The sequence below is a fragment of the Plectrocnemia conspersa genome, unplaced genomic scaffold (genome assembly GCF_051122295.1).
Source record: "Plectrocnemia conspersa isolate PC_06_02 unplaced genomic scaffold, ASM5112229v1 ptg000005l, whole genome shotgun sequence".
NCBI classification, from domain to species: domain Eukaryota; kingdom Metazoa; phylum Arthropoda; class Insecta; order Trichoptera; family Polycentropodidae; genus Plectrocnemia; species Plectrocnemia conspersa.
This window is the reverse complement of record NW_028277169.1, coordinates 31,225,001-31,246,368: the sequence shown is the minus strand read 5'-3', so window position 1 is coordinate 31,246,368 and position 21,368 is coordinate 31,225,001. Positions and strand designations below refer to the sequence as shown.

The 21,368-nt window shown below is 33.5% G+C and overlaps 1 protein-coding gene across 26 annotated transcripts in view; it reads left to right on the top strand.

Annotated features, from left to right (window-relative positions):
* Nucleotides 1–21,368, top strand: part of Rbfox1 (RNA-binding Fox protein 1) — a 229,747-nt gene that overhangs the window by 92,594 nt on the left and 115,785 nt on the right. For 18 of the 26 annotated variants that reach the window (XR_015809745.1, XR_015809744.1, XR_015809743.1 and 15 more), the window contains one exon: nucleotides 1,240–1,287. The exons of 7 other annotated variants lie outside the window; for them this stretch is intronic. Coding sequence is in view for 15 of the 19 variants with exons in the window: in XM_088187018.1 (XP_088043144.1) it covers nucleotides 1,240–1,287 (48 nt within the window). In the remaining 4 variants the exon portion in view is untranslated. Of the gene's footprint in view, nucleotides 1–1,239; nucleotides 1,288–7,537; nucleotides 7,561–21,368 lie in introns of those variants that run through there. One more of the 26 variants, XM_088187022.1, reaches the window with a different exon arrangement.

The window sequence follows — 21,368 nt, the reverse complement described above, 5'->3', positions numbered from 1 at the left end:
CCCGATAAGCATGTGGTATTATAACTTGACCACGTGACCACGATGCAGCGCTCGTTATGCGTGTTGACCATAGGACGCCTACGCGCATACTGAAATTGAATTCGTTCTATCTCAAAGAGCAGCTCCGACTTCGGTCTCTTTGACTCGGAAAATATGCCGACAATGTTCGGAAGCGCTCGAAGCTGGCCAAGTCGGCTGAATTACCCCCACTTTACCTCCCGTTCTCGGTAACCTCGGACAACTACCGAAAGATTTTAGAGCGGGCAGAACCGAACTCGGCCGAAATAACCCACTATATTCTCCGTCCTTGGCCAACCTTGTCCAACTTCCAGAGAGTGTAGTGCAGGCATTACAGTGTGTCAATACTTTCATCACAAAGTATATTATATTGCGTACAAAAATTTTAGCTGAACACAGTTTGAAGACCCCTAGTATTGACTACAGAGCACCGTAGAGGCGATATAAAATATTTTGGCACGCTGGGCCGTAGTAATTGCGGAATGTACCGACGCGAGGGAATAAGTGCCAATACTATTGATCATAATTTGGACGCCATTTTTAAAAGGAAAGTCAGTTCCATACTCGTGTGTATATAGAGTGGCAAAAAAGTATTGAATAGCCCCTTTTTTAAGTTTTTATACTGGATTACATTTAGAAGCAGAATTTTTTAAAGCCATTTTATCGATCTGGCTGTGTCACTGACATTTTAATAAATTATCAATCTGTTGAAAATCGAACATCACATATTGGTTATTTCCGTGTGTGGAATAGTTATATACGACGTGTCCAAAAGCAGCTCACTTATAAAATTGCCGTCATTATTAATAACCTGTCGTGTAAAATGTGTCGCTTGCACGCCAGTAGTAGATTCTATGTAAAATTTATCCGATAAACCGACGTCAAAGTTTATAAATTATCTCATCACTCAAGTACACTTACATGCTAAACAATATGTTAAGTGTTAACACCGGAAATGCATGTCCAACCACCCTCCTAGCGACACGTTTTTTAATTATCGAAATCCATGAAGCATAAGCACAAATCATAGTTTAACCACAAAGTTACCTGTATCATTAAACTGTATACTAATAATATGTATGAGTGTGTGGAGTGTATTTTTTCACAATATCACGACCGGAATATCCATCTAACCAACCACCCGTTCCTCACTTTGTTTAACCAACCACAAGCATGTGCGTTAATGTTTACTGATGTAGAATCTTTACTTTTTTCCCGTAGGCGCGGGGGTTGCGGGTAGATGATATACTAAAGCAGCAGGAGTTTATGGTAAGTCACCGGATTCATCGACCGGATATGTTTTGTTTGTTGCATATGCACCCTAAAGACTAAACAACAGCATGATGCCATGTCTTTACATATACTATAACTATTCTAATATACATAATCTTTCACGAATGGGAATGCCGAATGTACATAAATAAACACACGAAACGGGTTATCATTTTTATTATATTTATATAACAATACAATGTATTTTTCAGCTTTGCTGCCTCTCTGCCTGTTTCTTTCTTCTATTTGACACGTTTAATATTTATATGCACGTCATATTTATTGTATTTATGATGTAAAATATGTTTAAGAATGTATTATATCTGTATGTTTTTTTACGCGCTAGAAATATATCAGAATATATTCAATTACTTTTGAGCTGTACCCCTATTAGATTATTTAAAAGCTAAAAAAATAAAATGGGGTTAAAACTAACCCAATTCAAATATGAGTATATAAAACTATTATTTTTTATACCGTTTTATAGATTACAATATACATCCGTTAGATATTTATAATATTTAACAAAGGCTGAAGTGATAAGAATTTTGGGGTTTTCTTTGTTTCTTTCTTGTTAACTCCTTTCTTATTTTTCTGGCATGGCAGATATAATGTTTTTATTATTTTGTACCCGAAATGATATTAAACGATACGAAATACGAACAGCTAACCTGGCTACAATTTCTTATCTTTGAACAAATTGTTTTATTATCAATACATATATCGCATCCTCAGTAAAAATATATGTTTTCCCAAAGAGACATTCAGAGTTACGAATATTATCTAGGTCAGTAATTTGTGAAGTATTACTTCTGCTTTTAAATGGCTTTTAAATTTCTATCGTATTCGAATTTTGAGGCCGAAGGGCCGTGACTTTGCAGCAAAATGGACGTCGAAAATGTTGGTACAGTTTGTTCTATAAACATACAAATATAGAAAAATAAATCAGTAGTTCGATTCTAAATGTCAGAGTCTTCGCTGGAGTGTCGAGTTGTATTATTGTCGACCGTGATTTTCTTGCTCGTCTCTGCTGCTAGACGATCCTTTGTTATTTAGCATCTCTGTGTCCATTCTCAAGTTATTTAGAATTATATCTTAAAATTAATAATATAAATAAAACGTATTTTAAATATTTCATTTATTACATAAATATCTACATAATATAATAAAACAATTATTAGTAATAATAAATTATAATCTAATAAGATTATCAGTACATTTCTTGAATTGGTTGAATAGCGTAGTCCGTAACGTCTCTGACTAGTAACTCTGAGGTTGCAGGCTCGAGCCCCGGCAGCGGCACTCGATTTAATATTTATAAAAATGTGCTATTATTAAAAAAAACGGCCCCACCTGCAGTGACATCTATGATTATTAATTGTATAGCACATAATAATTTATAATTAATAATATAGATGTCACCGATTCTCAGACTTTCAGTGCGGTGATTAATACTTATACTTTGTAAGTATTCATTATGTCTCATACAGCTTTGTCCGTTGTAACGCATTGGGCTTACGCCTGTCAGGTTGCAATGAAAGATTAAATAAATATAAAATGGAATAGTTTTTTTTAATATAATTATTGATCATTAAATTATTTATTTAATATATTCATTCAAAATGTCTTGGACTTGGGGCAAAACTTTGGACTACTAATATAATCGGTCCAGATCTAGTGATCAGTAACCGAAGGGTAGAAGAGCAAGTGTAGAACGAATTGTCTATCGCGCATCCTTTCCAAACAAATATAATTTTTAGCGGTATGTTTTTCGTGCAATATTTTCGATTATTAACGCAATTTTTTGATCACGCGATCTCTCTTCCATTGGTGTAGCCTTATTTTAGAGGCATGCTTTCGTTAGTAAAATTATTGTAAGACTTCTACATTATTATAAATTATGCAGGTGGTTGAAACCCCTAAAGTCTTTTAATTAAGTAGTACTTTTTCTCTCACTCTTTGAATGTTTTACGACAATACGTTATTTGAACATAAAAAATCTTATTAATCTAAAACTATTGTTTCAGTTTTTTTTTACTAAGGGTTGCAATATCTAAAATATAAAAAAATTAAAACCAATATAAAAAAATCTCATACGTTAATAAAAATAATGATTAGGTATGCTCAAATATCTATACATAGCTTTTTTTTTACATATTAAAAAAAAATCTATTGAATTCGCTTCATATTGTATGATTTTCGTTTAGTGGTGGATTTAGCTTGTTTGATTTTCAATATCCGGTACTTCAATGTGGGAGGGCTGCGACAATTTTATCAATTTGGAGAGCGCTCAGCAGAGAAGAGCTTTCAGCAAATGGCGAAGCCGTTGCTAGATGTGTCAATCAGTTAAACTACCCTTTTTCATTCAATGTAGCATTATTGCCAGCGCTTCGGCTCATTTGTTGGCGTTCAATAGGTCAAAGGATCAATTGGTTTTTTCTTCCTGTGATCCATCTTCTGGGATATTGGGATTAAATTAGATAGACAGGTTTTCATTTTATATTGCAGATTTAAAATAGCGACGCTTATTTATAGTCTCGATTCCGGTGATTAACTAGCAGTTTGTCCATCTTTGTGATTTTATTCAAGCGGTCCATTTAGATTAAGGGGCAAGATCGACTTTGTCCGGAACACCCTTATAAATCGTTGTCATACTGAACGAGTAGTTAAAGACGTTATAATCGACGGCAGGGTCGTAGTTAGGAAGAGGGGGCGGATCAATTTATATGTTTTCATCCCCGTTGTCGTTACGCAACGGATGGAAGGGTTAATGTCAAAATCATCTCGTCGCCTATGACAAAAAGTAGAGTTACTGACAGACAATAAACGGTTGAGAAATTTACGTGTAATTTAATAGCCATATTTTTTCTTATATATACCGCCAGAATAGACAGACTTGTTGATTCCGGCATAATGAGACTTTGATGTCGTCGTTTATCGCCACTAGGGTGCGAAGTCTAGTAGTGTCTAGCGAATATCTAGATCGGTGTTTGTTCGAGGTTTCTGGTGAAGTGTGCGAACGAGAGGGTTTTCGGACTATATAAACGTACTTTTGAAGCCTAGCTCGTTAAGTACAAGGTTGGATTTGTGCCGAGTTTGAGGGATAAGATGTTTTGTGAGTGTGGTGTTACTTTCGCGGAATTATCTCGGATTTACTTTGCTCGTTGCGTCTGGGGATGTTTGTATGTAATGTATGATATGTAGGCATTCGACGTAAGCTCGGTCTGTGTAATTAAAATGATGGTTTTATCCATGGATCAACTTTTAGTACCACTAACCACTTGTATTTAATCTATGGATATTTTTAGACTTGATATCGTATAAACGATTATCCTGTTTGATTTAATACTGGTGGTGGTTGAGTTAGAGCAATTGCTTACATACTGTAAAACCATTAAATAAATATTTTTGCCGTTTTATTAATTTAAAAATAATTATTTAAATCGCAATTTGGCGTAACTCTGTAGAATGCGCCCATACATTTTTGCAATCTGCCGATACTCACGCGGAGCGGTTTCTTATCTGATTATTCAGATAGTTATTAGATTACCAAAGCAAAGATATGGCCGGTTAGAGTAGTTACGAAAATCGTATACAAGTTTTTGCTATTTAAAAGCTTACAAGAAAACTTCAAATATCTGGCACATACTCGCCCTTTCTTATGCAGGGGTTTGCGGTAGTGTCAAAGCATTTAAAAATAAATTATTTTTCAACAAATAAAGGCTCTATGAAAATTCTTAAATCATCAGCAAATTTATCATGAAATGATTTTTGAGAAGAAACACTTCACAAATATAAGTTATGCGGCATGGACGGCAACCTATCATATTTGTCTTCCTATGTAGCTTAGATCTTTCAATTTCATTTAACAAAGCGATTATCTAATATTATTGCGATAAAGCGGTATCGCTATACATGGCAATGCTTTACAGAAGTTAGCTTGTCCTTCCTGTATCAATGCTATATATAGTATATATATATATATATATATATATATTTCAATTCTCAGATATTTTATCTATTTTGCGAATCATTAAATCTTGCCTATGGAAATCACTGAGTTTTGATAGTCAGTGCTTACTTTCAAATACGGATGTGTTGGCTATAAAATTATAAAAAAAATTTCATATTACTTTCACTGCTCGAGGCCCTGACGAGCGGTCACACACATAGTTTGTTGGTTTAACTTTTGTGTCAGACGCATTTTCATTTAGTTATATGATCAAAAATACACATGCAGTTAAAGTGTAATAACGTTGCATACCAGTTATGCTTGTTAATTGATTGTGTATAGTGCATGCCATTATTATTTTTTAATGTATACGCATGTTACATCGGATCGAATCGGACTTGTACACTTTCTGAAAGTTTCAATTCGATTCGACCGACGAAATATCCGCTTAGCATGTTACTAATTAACTTTGTTTCCTCTTTACAGGTAAGTGGTCCTCAACCTTCATGTCTCAACGTCGAGTTAGCTCCGCAGACGGTAATGTAATATGTCAGAGGAGAGCCGCATGTCTTCGGTTTAGTATTTGCTTAAATTGTTACTTCGGTTTATTCGGTATTCGGTTTAGTGTTACTAGCTACACCTGTGAAAATTAAATAAAATTAATCGTTCGCGAAACACCGCCGCGAAAGTAATTTAAGCCGGTTAAGATGGTTATATACATTTATGTATTTATTATCTGTGCCATCTAGCTTCACCCGGGACTGAATCAGAACGACTAATGTTCGTTAAAATAAATTGCTTGTGTAACGAAATGCACTTGATTCGTTTTAAAAGTTTTAAAATGTTTCTTATTTTTTTCTCAATTCACACTCAAGTTAATAGGGTGATTGATTTCACAATTCATTTTCATATTATAAGATTTGTCAAACCGTTTCATTATTTATGCTCAACCATTTTTGTAATTTTTGCAACAAATCTGCAACGTTTTAACGGTTCAAACAAGCTAGGGATCGATGAATGTACGTAGGAAGGCCGACATATGATGACGGGATATTAGTAAAAATAGTTAATTTAATAAAAAATGGCTAAATAAATACATTACGTTTTTTTTTGTATTGAGTGATGAAACACACAATTTTTTTGTTAAATCCGATTCACTTACCGCTTAAAAACGTATTTGGAACCTTATGTTTATTTAACATCCCTAATATAAAAAAGTTTATTCAAAAGATTTAAAATCAAAATTTAAATATCTATAACGGAATTTAATTGCTTATTTCTTATTTAAGTAAATAATAAATAATTTTTCTACAAAAATTACTTTCATGTGGAGACTTTTTGGTTCTTCCTTTAATCTGCAGATACTAGTTTAAATAGCACTGCTCTTCTGATAAAACTGTGATTTACTTTTGTTCATCACTAGTGATCAATTATTTATTTTTTTAACCCTAATAATGTTTTTGGTTTAAAACAACTTCAAAACATTTTCAAAGCGTATATATTTAGTATAAATGATTAATTAAATTTATTTCAAATCGTTTCTGTACTGTATCGTACATTAAAATTAAAGGCACATTTTTTTGCACTTGCATCCCGATATCGTGCAGTGAAAAATCTTAGCGATAAAAATAATCCAATATATATTAAAGGGTAAAATAATATGTTACTAAAGTATTATAATATAACGATAGCTTAAAGTTTGAAATTGCTAACTTAATATTTGATTACTTTACAAAAGAAACAAAAAACTAAATAGACAACACAATAAATCGAGTAAAAATTAATGTCGAAATCGACTATTTGTATGAAAAATAGTCGAGTAGTCGCTTTTAAAATTCTTGGTTGTTCTGAATATGCCGATTTCCCTCATGCTTTTGCTTGTAAAAGCACCTCTGTTCGATTGTCAATCGACTTTTTACACAAAAAGAAAAATAGTCACGAGCTAGCTTTCGAATTCCCGATATAAATTATAAATTGTTGAACGAAATTTGATTTTGCTAATTTTGATCCTTTCGTGGTTGGTTTATTGTAAAGTTTGTACCTTCATTTCTTCTGCCAAATCAACAAATTCAGGCGAATAATTTAATAATGATAACCCCTAGGAATCTTAGGTTATTTATCATCGTCCAATTTTTAGTACTGATTATTTTTAGTGGGCTCATAAAAAAGTCTGTGAGGGAGGGGGGGGGCTTATTTATTTCGCCATTAGATAGGCGGCACTCTAACGTGACGGCTGCGAAGGAAAAGTGGACCATAACAGGAACGCGACGACCGGCGGTGCCTCGTCCGCTGATCTCATCCATAACATTTATTACCATGTAACTATTATATCAATTCAATAAACACAACTGCCACCCATCATAATCCGCCACTAACAATATAATGTTTATGCGTGTTAAATTCAACCGCTACCAAATATCTTTAAAACGTGCTTCAATGATAATTTAGATTGAAAACACACACGAATATTTTGATTCATTGTTTATATTATGGGCTTTATACTTATGATACATGCATAGGGGAGAGAAAAATACGCTACTTCGCCATTATTATATGTTAAAAAAAGTTTGCAAATGAAATCTCACAAAATCCTATACAATTTTCAAAAAAATGAGATACTCGAGATTTTTGCTCTCGACGAGAAAAATCAAATTTGACGAGAAATACACTTATGACTCCACAATTTGAAGCGGCGCTCTCTCGCCGAGCAAGCGCCTCTCGAGTTTGCTTTGTGTGAATTTTAATCGAGTTTCGCGATTCAATTCTGCATCGCATCGCCGACTTTGGCACCTCGTTTATCACATGCTCTCCTGTGTGTGTGTGTATGTTTGTGGTGTATGCAGTCGCGGGACTGCTTATTTATTGTGCACAATGTTCAGAAGCGCTGCATGAGCGAAAAGTTAATCGTTACTCGCGACTCCGTAATACGTGTTCAAATTGCGAATTTGCGGTGATGCGTTTTGCAGATTTCGCCCATCGACGGTAATGACGTCAATTTTGCGATTCGCGGACCAAAAATCGCAGTAATAGAATTTTACGAATGCTCGTTTCATCTCCGTTTAGGTATATTTAATCATAATTTTCGACAAATTTTGATCGTGGAATATACATATATGCATAACCTAATTTTATATCTGACAAACACACTATATTTGAATAAGCTAAATCAAACTTATATTAGACATTTTACATTTATATTTTTAATGACAACTTATGTATTTCAGGCTTTTGCTTATGCCTGAAATACATTAGTACATACATCTCATGCCTGCACTACACTCTCTGGAAGTAGGCCATGGTTGGCCTACTTCCAGAGAGTGTAGTGCAGCGGAGAGTGTAGAGAGCGGAGAATATAGTGGGTCAATTCGGGGTTACTTCGGTCGAGTTCGATTCTGCCCGCTTTAAAATCTCTCGGAAGTTCTCCGAGGTTACAGAGAACGGGGATAAAGTGGGGGTAAGTCGACTTGCCCAACTTCGAGCACTTCCGAACATTGTCGGCAAACGGACCGAAGACAAAGAAACCGAAGTCGGAGCTGCTCTTTCGAGCGCGAGCGGTGAGACACTTCCCCTTTCGCTCTCTCGCGTGTTAAGTGACGAGAGTGAGAGAGATGATGATTTGGTTTTTCGCAAACAAAAATAGAACGAGTAGCTCAGTTCAATTTCAGTATGCGCGTAGGCGTCCTATGCTTAACACGCATGTCAAGCGCTGCATCGTGGTCACGTGGTCAAGTTATAATACCACATGCTTATCGGGGACTTCAACAGACTCTTACTGACATCTTTGCATATTTTAGGGCACCAAAAGGAATTAATTATATTTTTGATAGTATATTCTTCTAACAGATATCGTTATTATATTTTTTTATATAAAATTAAGTAATTAAAAAATAATTAGTGGTACTTGATTTTGTTAAAAAAATCATTTCGAATTCCTTATGTATTTTCTTAGATCGGTTTATGTAAATGTCACACCATAATGAATTCTTATTTAGAATCGATGGCGACAAATTCTAGGATAGTCACAGATGTGGTGTTCGTATTCTGAAGTATCATTTTTATGCCTTATGACATTTTGCAAAAGCCGACAAAGATTTTGCGTAAATTGAATATTTACAACCGAAATATTTCACTGATATTGTATTGCTGAGTGACCACACAAACTTTTATAATTATCAGTAGCGTAATTTTAATAATATGACAATTTAAAAATTGCGATTATTTGGCACATTTTTCGATCGCGCGCAAATATGCCAGCTGTACATGCCAGCAGCCGCAGCGCGGACGTCGTCCGGACGGCATATGAATTTGTGGCTGTGTGCCGCTAAGTCGGAAGTCGGCGACCTCGACCGACTTCAGTTGAACTTCGGTTCGGATAACTTCCAGAGAGTGTAGTGCAAGCATCAAACAACTGTAGTTTAGTTTAGATTTATTATTTATGTTCGGTTTTTATCTTTTATTGGTTTCTGACACGCATTTTTTATACTGACATTTCAGACATCAAAGTGCAATCCGTCATGCAGTGAGAAATTTAAAATCTATTTAAAACACCTTTCTCTTTTTAAAATGTGATCACAGACATATTATTTTCTATACAAACACTAACAAGTCAATGATTTTCTAAAACCATCTTTTATTTATTATAAATCGCATTACAATGTAACTTTGGTAAATGTCCAAAAATAAAACGTTTCATTTAATAGTTATGATCGATTTAATAACTTTCATATAATGTTTTATAGCATTAATAATATAAAAATGATCAATTGTTTCGAACGTGATTTATGGTAACGGGGGTCTTCATAAATCAACACCGAAAGGTCACACAGGACCCCGAAAGCGTTTTGAGCCCTTCAAAGGCCTCAAACCGCAATACGTCATTTGGTATACCGCACAAATGACCGATTGTCATTTTTACGCCTTTTTACTCCTTTCCCGTCAATTAAAGTGATTGATGTGTAAAGTCGTATATAAATGTATATTATTTTTTTCTTTGGACAATAAAAATATATATGTATGTATTCGTATTTCGAAACTTAGAAAAGTCAACGAAGCATCTCAGATTCGAATCTAGCGTGAAGATTCAAGTACGCTTTTGAGAGATATTTCATTGTTATATTTTTTATCGCGACGTTAATCTGAGCTTATTGCTGTTTTTCTTTGTTTGCCATAACTCTTCTCGATGCGGTTTTTCGATATGAAAAACAGCTTTATGTGCAATTTTCGATCACGATCATTTTTGCACGTGTTTGCGCGATTCGTATTGTTCCCTTTTGTGTCCACTTTGCAGAACATTACCATATTGCGGGATTAACGAACGAGCCGGAAACCAGAGATGAATATTTAGTTAATGTCATGCCGGATACAGTATTTTTAAACGCAAGTTTAAATTAACAGCAATTGTACGCTTTACGATGAATTAAAGTTTAACCCTTCGCTCGCATATAAAATTCCGTTTAACGCCTCGTCCGACTGTTCCGGTTTTTTCTTACATATAAAATTTGCTCTTCGTCATCATTTTAGAATCTAAAGTCACGTTCGACAATCGGCCAAAAGGCCGTAATTCATGCCAACCCTTTACCGGTCCGGTGATAAAAGTGCAAAAGCTTAATATCCGGCGTTTGATTAAAGCCGGCACGTGACTCGTCTGAAGCTTTTCAACCCTTTGAAGCATGATACTGTAATGCAAATTACGTTATCGCGGCAAATTGTCAAATGGCGATGTCGAGTCTTTGATTCGAGCGCTTCGTCTAATTGTTTGTTTACATGTTACCGTAAACATAATAATCTTAATAAATTTTAAAACGGCATAATTAAACACTGGTAGTGCGTGTTTATCTCAGCGTTCTTGATACCGAACGTGTGCGGGTTTATTTATAACTTATCAGGAGTGTTAAACAAACAATCGCGAGCGAGCAGTATCGATTCTTTAGCGACGCTCGTGCGCGATTGTGTTTTTTACTGACAGTTTATTTCTTCCATGTATAAACATTAACACTTAAATACATATTTATGTATGTAAAAAAATGTGTGCTTAATGTTGACAGCAAAAGCTAATATTTATACATTAGTCGCACATTGTTTGCTGTGGATTTTAACAAAGCCATTGTTCAAATCGCTACACTGTTGCACTAGAAATGAAATTCTTATCAAATGTCATATAATAATGTGCATGCTTTTATGTATTGTTAAACATTTTAAAACAATAATCAATCATTATCGATTCTTTCTTGCGTGGGAATGAAAAACTACTAAGCTGTAATTCATTATATAGAAAGCTTTATGTGGTTATAAAGTAAGTTACTAAATTGTTATAGGTGACGACACTATATTATTAATAGAATATCCTTATGATTCTTGTCATGTTATGATGTGTCAAAGCAGCGCGATATTTAATCTAAAAAAATACTTGGCCACGTAGCGCGAAATCTTTATTCATGCTGCTTATTTTTTGCAGCGCGAAATGCTTGGGTTCTTATGGTTTATTATCGGTTGAGTTAGCTCATTTTTTTCCAGCTGCTACTATGTTAGTATATAATTTTACACGAAGCTCATTTTTCTGATTTTTTTCTCATGAAAAACTATTTACTTTTTTTTTGTTGGCGAGCCTCACGAAGTCCTTTCGTGTGTACAGTACAGACTTTTTTGTGAATCAACTCTCGCTGGATTTAGCCGATTTACCACATCTGCACCATTCATACCCAAAAACCAAATAGATTTCTGCTCCATTGAATCCATCCCACTCGAATCGCGAGATTTTCGCTTTAGCACATAAGACACGTTCCTTTCCAGCTTTTCCCACTATCACAATACCTGTCTGTCTTTTACCCGTCGTCCGAGCAAAAACTGCGAATCAATTCCGAACCGTTGCCCCGAAGCAAGTTACTACACTAGTGCGAAAATTTTCATTGGAAAATTTAGAAAATTCCTCGCCACCTCCGCCGTTTGATGCCGATGTCGTTTCACGGTTCGGCGTGTTTTCTTAACCTCGTAATCGATACGGTGTGTGTCTATGATATATTATACAGGCTATGGGTATTACTAACATCGGTCGGTTTTGTATTATGTAGGGCTTAATTGTTTAATGAGTCGAGAAATAGGTGGTATTTAGTTAACGCCACTTGTAATTAAGCGGAGTGCACTCTTCAATTGCGAAATCTGATTGGCGGCTGGGGAAATGACGTTAACCGGTAGCTGAGTGATACATTTATCCAAATTGTGTGCATTTGTCAGTTGTATTTATATGTCTTTTACCAAAACAGTGACAAAATCCATTCATGCATGAATACAAGTAAGCGTTGTTGTACATTATATATCGATTTTGAAAACGCCTTTGACAAAGTGTGTTATGGATTATTAATAAAACAAAATCAGACTTCGGTTGCACAGATGATATAACTCGAGAGTTATTTGAGCGATCGTAGACAGTTCATAGATTTCACCCCTTTAGGAGTTCCTCAAGGGTCCAACTTGGGCCCTCTGAGCTTCCGTCTTTTAGTATCAGAAAATGCCATATTAAAGCATTTTCCATATTTCATTCACCATCAGAATATTCCTACGATCTCGATGTTTATAGAAAATTTCGCTAAAAATCTCGAAATAATTTTTATTTTATAATTGATTTGGTATGAGTAACGCTTTTCAATTTGTGTTCTTTTTCGCAGCATTCTAGAATCGGAAATAATAACTTCTATCTTAATCGAAAAAGTTGGTTATTTAGTTACTATCCGTGTTTGTATCATATCTCAGCACTTTTATTTTAGAAGTGTTGGGATATGATTCGCAGAAAGTTGTATGGCGTTACGCATTTCTTAAAAATAATGAAGGGCGATGTTGACAATCAAACTATTCTCGAGGTATTCCAGTTTTGGATTTTAGAACGCCTTCGAGAGTCATGATCGCATTCTCTTATAGGGACGCACGCACTCTCCGAATCGCCGATGACTGTAATCATCTGGTTCCTGTAACCGTTTGAATGCCGTAAGGACGCCGGTGTCCGTTCCTAGTTTTGTATTTTTTTTTATGAAATATTTTTTTTTTACTTTTTAGTACTTGTTTATATAAATTAGATTTTATTATTATTTATTTATATTTAAATAAAAGTTCACATAATTTTTTTTTATAGTTTTAAATACATTTATAAAAACAAAAAATGCTTGGCATTCTTCGTATACACGCCTAATTTCGCTTGGCACTTAAAAGGTTAATACGCTAGATTTATTCATTGATCTATTTAATGTCAGCTTGGTCCGTTTCGTATTTTTTTTTATTTTGATATGTTTTTTCTATTTTTTTTCTTATATATTATATTATTTTTGAATATCATGACGCCTTGGGTAACCTAGAGCTCATACAAAAACCAACTTAAAAAACGGTTTTTGAATAATATTTATTGAAACTAAAAAAATAAAAATTCAGTTAGAATAGCGAAAAAATGTTTTAAACTTCGTTTTTTTTAATATAAACATTGTTATAAAAAATATAAAAATACATTATTGGTAGCAATAACAAAACTAAATTCACTAAAATTTATTCGGCGTTCTTAAGGAAATATGTTTTGAGAAAACACAAAACGTCTACTGATCGATCACTTAGTGATGACCTAGTTTTGGTAACAAACTTTCCTGAAATAAAATATACTCTGTTGCATGAAGTTAGATATATAGTTTTTAAGGCATAGAATAGAATATCCAATTATCTTATTTTTTCTTTGTGGACTCGTATATGGAAAATTCGGCTTTTAGTGTTTTTGAAATAGTAGTTTTTTCTTGTGGTTCCTCAAGGAACATATCGTTTCCTCAATGTTTTTTATAAGAGTAACAATATGCTTAACTTTTTACGATTATTTACAAATTAAATAAAGAACATTATTTTTTCTCAAAAATTATAAATAACACAAAATCTATGAAGAAATTTCTAAGCGAAGCGTTTTTTTAAGTAATTTTTCTGATAAGTAGGCAGCTAGTAGAGGTAAAATATTAAAATAATCAATATTCTACGGACGTTTAAATATGTTGGAGATTAGACGGATAGATTGCCTATTAAATATTGGCGTGGACAGGCTGGTAATTAAGTCAAAATATTTTTTTGATTGATATTTTGGGATGTTCAACACACGTACACCTACGAGCTAATCAAAAGCGTGTAGATTTACCTGCATTTAAAATATATCACTGGTTTTTTTTTCAATTAAAATGTAATTTACGAGTAAAATATATTATCTCCTCTTGCCCTCTTCACTATTAATTGGATTCCTCAAATTATAGATTAAATTTTAAATCGTACTACTTTAGTTGCCACTTGAGCGAAAATTAAACACAAATTGACCGCAGAAGTAGATTTTTACTGTAGCTCAATACGAACGAATGTTTGCTCTCGCCGCTGTTACGTCGCAGTGTCGCCAGATTGCCAATCAGCTCGTTTCTAACCAAATAAATCGGCCCCCACAATATCTTAAGTTAAGATTTGTTGCTATTCGATGACTGGCAGTTTGGTCTCTCTTTCGTTCTCCCTACCTTTTTAATTATCCTTGTTTCATCTGTAAAAAGTATGAATATTTTATATTATACATGCAGTATTTTCTGATATTTTAATTTTTTCAAAAGCCCAACGTTTCGCACCTTTATATATTTAACAAATACACAGTGTCCGTGAATTCTCTTTATAAACTCTCTAGTTATTAATAAGCTTTATGGTCTTACGCCATTAGCGCTTGGAGATTAATGGGTGGTGGAAAATTAAACTATAATCTTTGTTACACCAACACGGACCCTTTCATCGGACATTGTATTGCCCCTTTAGGTCCTCGTTTCCCATATACGACGACAGTGCAATCTCCATGATCGCGAAATTGTGTCGCAAAACGTATCGTTGTTTATGGCGTAATTGCGAATTCGCATAACTGCGTTGAGGGCGGTGGGTCCAAAAGGGGGACAGCTTTTGAGTTGAGCGCTTTTTTTACTGCTACAAAATTCATTAACGTAACGAGCGGCGAACGAAAGTTGCAAATCTATTTAGACGCTGCGATTTATTCGTGTAGCCTTTTTTAAAAGGCCGTGTAGTTGTGTAGCTGGGAGGCTGTTAACTGTGTTAAGCACTTATTAAGTCCCCGGGAGAGTGAAAAAATCTGAATTGCAAAATTATATTCAGCGTATTATATTTTAATATAGTCCGAGATTGCCAAACTGTAACTTGGTGTGGGTTAATTAATATCGAATATGAATGAAGGAATATTAAATATGGCGAAAAATATTTATTAATTAAATATATTATTTATTGTAAATCTTCGTTGTAACATGACAAGCGTTAGCCTAAAATTATTGCCTTATTTTATGAATAATAAACATATTTGGGCTCACAATGCTCGATCTAGCTTGATTTATATTAAATCCAACCGTGAGATTAAAAACATCTGTGAAAATCGATCAGATCATATATTTATATAAATACGATATAAATTTAAAAACACTAGGATTCATATGGAATGCGATATCAAGCTTTTCATGTATTGTTCCCTGAATATACCTTTGGTTTATCGTGCTGGTTGTTGTATATCATCTTTATGTTTGACAACTTTTGTTATAAATAACAAAGGAGTTACTTTTCACATAAATTAGTTTCTTGTAAATTATTACTAACTTACATAACACATAATGCTCATTTGAAATACTCATTGTTTTAGATATGTTCGCCAGACATATTGGTAATTTAATATATACGTATAAGTTTAAAGGTATGTAGTGATCAAAATATTATGTTTTAATATCTCGCAACAAAGAAATATTCTTACAATGCATCGGAGAATAATTGCGTATTATTTATGTGAAACCCTTTTTTTCTAGACGTAACGAGGGCTTTTGTGTGGTCTCATCCTTTACATTATATTGTCTAGTTTCTCCTATTATTACAAATAATCATCCGTGGTTGCGGTTATTAACGCGAGTTTCAAGAATACTTTTGTATATTTCGTTTTGCACTTCTTTTGATGCAACAATCATTTATAGTTATGTTTTCATTATGTGTTTTTCAGCATATGTAATTTATTTATCGTTGTGAAGCAAAAGCTGCATATATTCTTTTAATGGATCGGAGAATAATTGCGTATTAATTATGTGAAAACATTTTTTTCTAGCCGTAACGAGGGCTTTTGTATGGTCTCATTCTTTGTACATTATATTGTCTACTTCATCCTTATTATCATCCTCGGTTACGGTAATTACTGCGCGAGTTTTTAGAATTGTTAAGTAAAACTTTATAGTACATATTATTATTGTAAAGTAATAATAAATAATATTTTTACCATACTGCCATTTTTTCCCAATTTTGTATTGATTTACGCGGATGTTTATTTTTTGTAATATATCTTCTATTTTTGTATGTATCATAGCATTGATTTACGCGAAATTTTGCGGAACCTATCTACCGCGCAAATCGAGGTATGACTACAAAAATATGTTGTAATGGCTTTTGGTCGATGGTTTAGTATTATAAAATAAACGGAAAATCACATTTTGTTGACGTATTTCTCAAAGATATAATGCTGTCAACAGAACTGTTAAAAGTATTTTTGCATATGGAGGTGTTTAAACAGGCGTTTAACCATTTAAATGCCAGCGACTCACCGGTGAGTCACTTGTTGATTATTTTTTTAAGCAAAAACTACTAACTTAGTACTAAATTAATTTATCAGAAAAACCAAGTATTTTATATTTATTTTTAGAAAGAGAGAAATAACAGGTTACTCACTAAAAAGTCGCTGGCATTTAAAGGGTTAAATGGCCTAATCCTATTCTTGCATAAGTTCAACAAGAATACCATAATTTTTTTACCTAAAACAGCCTGAATTAATTATAGAAAACGAGTATTCATAAAATAATTAGCAACATATCTGTATCTAAAATTTATTAGTGTTTAAATAGAAATAAAATAGTTAATTGGGTAACAAGAAAAGCTTATCACACATTGAAGGCGCTATTTTACTTATTTCCTTTTGAGCATAAACTCATAATATAGAACCATAATCTCATCTCGTGTAATAATCGACTCGATAATTCCAATTTCCTTTTTGTGGCAGAGGTCCAAAATCTGATTATACACTTTTACGCGTTGCTGTTTTTAAACTGAAGGAAAAAATGCTTCTATATTTAATATTAAGGTTATCATAGGACAGTGTATCCCAATTAAATTTATTTATTGAACCCTTTGTTATTTTATATAACGTAACATAACCTATTCATGTTTGCTGATATTCAGTACCCAACTCTCACCGACTAATATCGAGATTATGTTCAACATTGTCAATAAAGACAAGATAGTTTCATATTATCTTAAAAAAGTAAGTGTTCAGAGTGAAAATGAAAGAATATGCAAAATACAATATATACACTCTCGGATACCACGCGACTTAGCCATTTATAATTTTCCATTGTTATCGTCTTTAATATTTCTTGATAGGTTGAATTGTGTCAACCACGATGCAGCATAGTATCTACATCAGCCGCTAACGAGCCTTATTCCAAATTACACAGCTTTGAAACGAGCCATTTTACCCAAAGATGTACCAACCCCCTCTCGTAACGATAATGCCGTTTTCAAACAAGATCATGCCACCCAGACAGCGAGGTCCCAACGGCGACCCATTTCAATGCTAATGAAAATCGTATTCCAATGCTTTCACATCTTCCAATTGTGCGACAAAAATAAAAATCTTGTTTTCATGTATTCAAGAACAATAAAAAAATTTAACAATTTCATCCGGATTACATTTTTTTCTGCCCTTCTTCGAGCGTTCTCGTATTGATAATCGTGTCTTGTTGTTTCAATTTGTATTCCTCTTCACACAAAAATAGAACGTGTAACAATAAGGATAATAAATGTATCGGCGGAAAAAGGATAACGAGATTGTTTACCTTCCTTTGTTTATATATATAAAATGGTTTATGCATAGAAATGATTTACGCCATAATTGCGCAAGAAGCCGATTATTTCTAACGCTGATAAAATTACTTATCGTTCAGATTTTTCATGGCTTATATTGTATTAGAAACGATCGATATTTCACTCTCTTTTCCTCTCTCCTCCTCCGCCATTCGCTCATTTCATATTTCATTAATTATTAAAAACGCAATTAGCGAAGCTTTGAAGAGTTAGATCGGTCTTTGGCACTAGGGGGAGGAAATGCCTTAAATTTTTCATGCTATGTTTAGCACAAAATCGTTACTTCGCCTATATATTTATGAAGATATAATATGTATCTTAATTTGGACGATCGAATATTAATCTGTTATATAATGACTTAATTAGTTGAAATAAAAATACATAATTGATACTATTTATGTTACTTCTACATTACCGTTTTATACTTCACGTGTGAGATTCATATCCGTTTGTCACGTGAGATCTTTGTCTCGGAGGGTTGATCTTTTTTTGTTCCATTTCAGTGTATGTTATATTCGCGTTCAGCACCCACGTGTTTGTTACTGGCGCGCCGTTTCTATTCTATGTTTATGAAATAAATCATTGAGATATTCTTCTCGACGCTGATAAGAAGTTCGCGTGGGTGAAGCTTTTGAGAAATCTATTACACGCTTCGTAAAAGTCGTCGACCCAATAGCCACGTCCTTGTTAAAGTGAAAAATCGCACGAATCCGGCGGAAAGTAGCGTGATTTTTCTCAATTTTACTTTCGGATGAGCTTAGATTGTTTTTGAGGTTAAAAACTTTGCTTTTTGAGCTCTTTGCTCTTTGTATTGCTGCTAACTTTAAATAGATATTTATGATCAATTCGGTTCGGAGTTTAAAAAAAATTGCTATTTAGTCAAGAGTTTGCAGAGTATAAATAAATGGAACATATGGCAATTTTTAGATGTATGTATACCGGCTGGCAAATGTCATTGTATCATTGTCTAAAGAGATTTAAAAATATGCAGGATATTTCGAGTTAGCACAAAATCTCAACGTGTTTTCTATATAGGGGTCTGGGTTTGAGAATATGGATATCTCAAAAGTTGTCTGAAGAAAACCTCGCGCAGCAAATCTCAATAGCTGGCCATACACGCACGGGCACATCCGACGGATCTGTCCGTCATGGATACCTGGCGGACAAATCCGATCGTGTGTGGTGAGAAAAGACAAACATTTTTCTAACCGCTGACCGTGCTCAAAACAAACGGATCGGATACGGACAGGCAGATCCGAGCACCCGCACCCGATGGTTACCAGTAGTTTTGTTAAAATTTGTCCCTTAAGTGATTTTATGACCCGGCCCATTTCCACTCGCCTTTATTAATGTGCGCACAAAGTTGCCGCTTTCGGTCTAAGATAAGATTTTGGTGATAGGGTTTTATTACTTTATGACAAGTTTTTTCTCTTTTGAAAGATACATCAGACAACCGATTTAAATGGACGCGTAAAAAAGACTGATGTCCGAGTTCAGACAGTTTGCGTCTGTGGCGAAGCTTGGACAGATCTCTCCTGGTGTCCGGCGGACATATCTGTGCGTGTATGCTTAGCGATTATACCAATATTTAATGATTCTAGAACAAAATATTTTTTTAGTCGCATTGTTACTGAAGATGACACCAATCATCTTCCAATTTCAACCCAGAGAATAGGATTACACCACAATAAGATAATGTTATGCATTTGTTATGATAGGGCATAATTCATTATGTGTGTGCTTAGCTAGTTCGTTGAAAAGCGAATCAGACCATAAAAAGATAATTCCTTATAAATTAAAAAAATTATAATTTCAATGAATTTTATTATGAACACATTTCTCACTCACCATATTCTTTAGACGTTGCTCTAAACGACCATCGTCTATTTAGCTCCATGCAACAGCTTTTAGGTGGGAAAAAATATTTTACAAAAACGGATATAAAAAACGACGTTAAATAATTTATTGCTTCCTAAAATACGCTATTTAAAAAATTGTTTAACAGATGGAAAATTTAAGTATTAAACGTTTCAATTTTTAACTTATTTAACCCGCACCTTAAAAAACGCAAAGATTTATGGAACAACCTTATAATCGTGTATTAACCCTTTAGTTGCCGAAATCCGAAATATTGTCCGAAGTATTGCTTTAGGTAAAAATAACGTTTTTTCAAACTCATTTTTATTATACATCGATATTTAGATAGTGATCCTAATAGGCTCAGCAACCGTAGGGTTAATGGATATTAATATACTACATTGAAAGTACAATTTGTAACAAACCCAATGTTTTTTTAATTCCTATTGTTTCTGGAAGATTGGATTGGAGAGAGAAGTATCGTATATGCATAAATAACAAATAATTAGTTGAAGTTGCGGAACACCCGGAGTGAAAATACATATTATAATTAGTGGTATTCAAAACAAATCGCTAATATAATAAATGTTATAAGCATACAGCTTCAGATAATAATATTTTCTTATATTCACAATAGATCTATATATAAAAACGTATTATCTGATTTCATAAAATATGTTCCACGAAATATTGCGAAAATTGAGGCTTCTTGTAAAAAATACCAAGGTTAAAAAAATTGAATATATTATTTTATAAATAACTTTAATAACGAAAGAATAATTTTATTATTCAGCTTCCTCCATGCTATATTTTATTGACTTACCATGATTTACTTTTATGCAGGATATTCGTATTTATATTTAAATAATCCATAGCTAGTTTTTGTGTTTTTTTTTTCATTAGACGCTCTTCTTTTAAATTGTTGAACCTTATAATTAAATCCAACAACATGCTCTACATGTATGTAAAAAATCAATGGTTTATTATTAATGTTGTTTTGAATCATCTGTATTTTTTTTGCAAAAGAAATATTAATAAAATAATTTTTAGTTTAAATTTGTTTTGAAAATTAAGTGCTCTAAAAATCACTTTGCGTTGAAAGGGTTAAAATAAGTTTTTTCTTAGACCGCGTCAAACGGGGATGTGTGTACAGTAATAATCGCAATCGTTAGGGCGAATTTTAGTGTTTTTTTTTATATTTATTCAATATTTTTCAGAATTTAGAATCAGCTTATTACTTTTTATATCTAATTAATATGCCTAAATTACTTCATGGTTAAGTTATACATTGTTTAACATGTGTTTTAAATTAAAATAAATTTATTGTATTTATTAG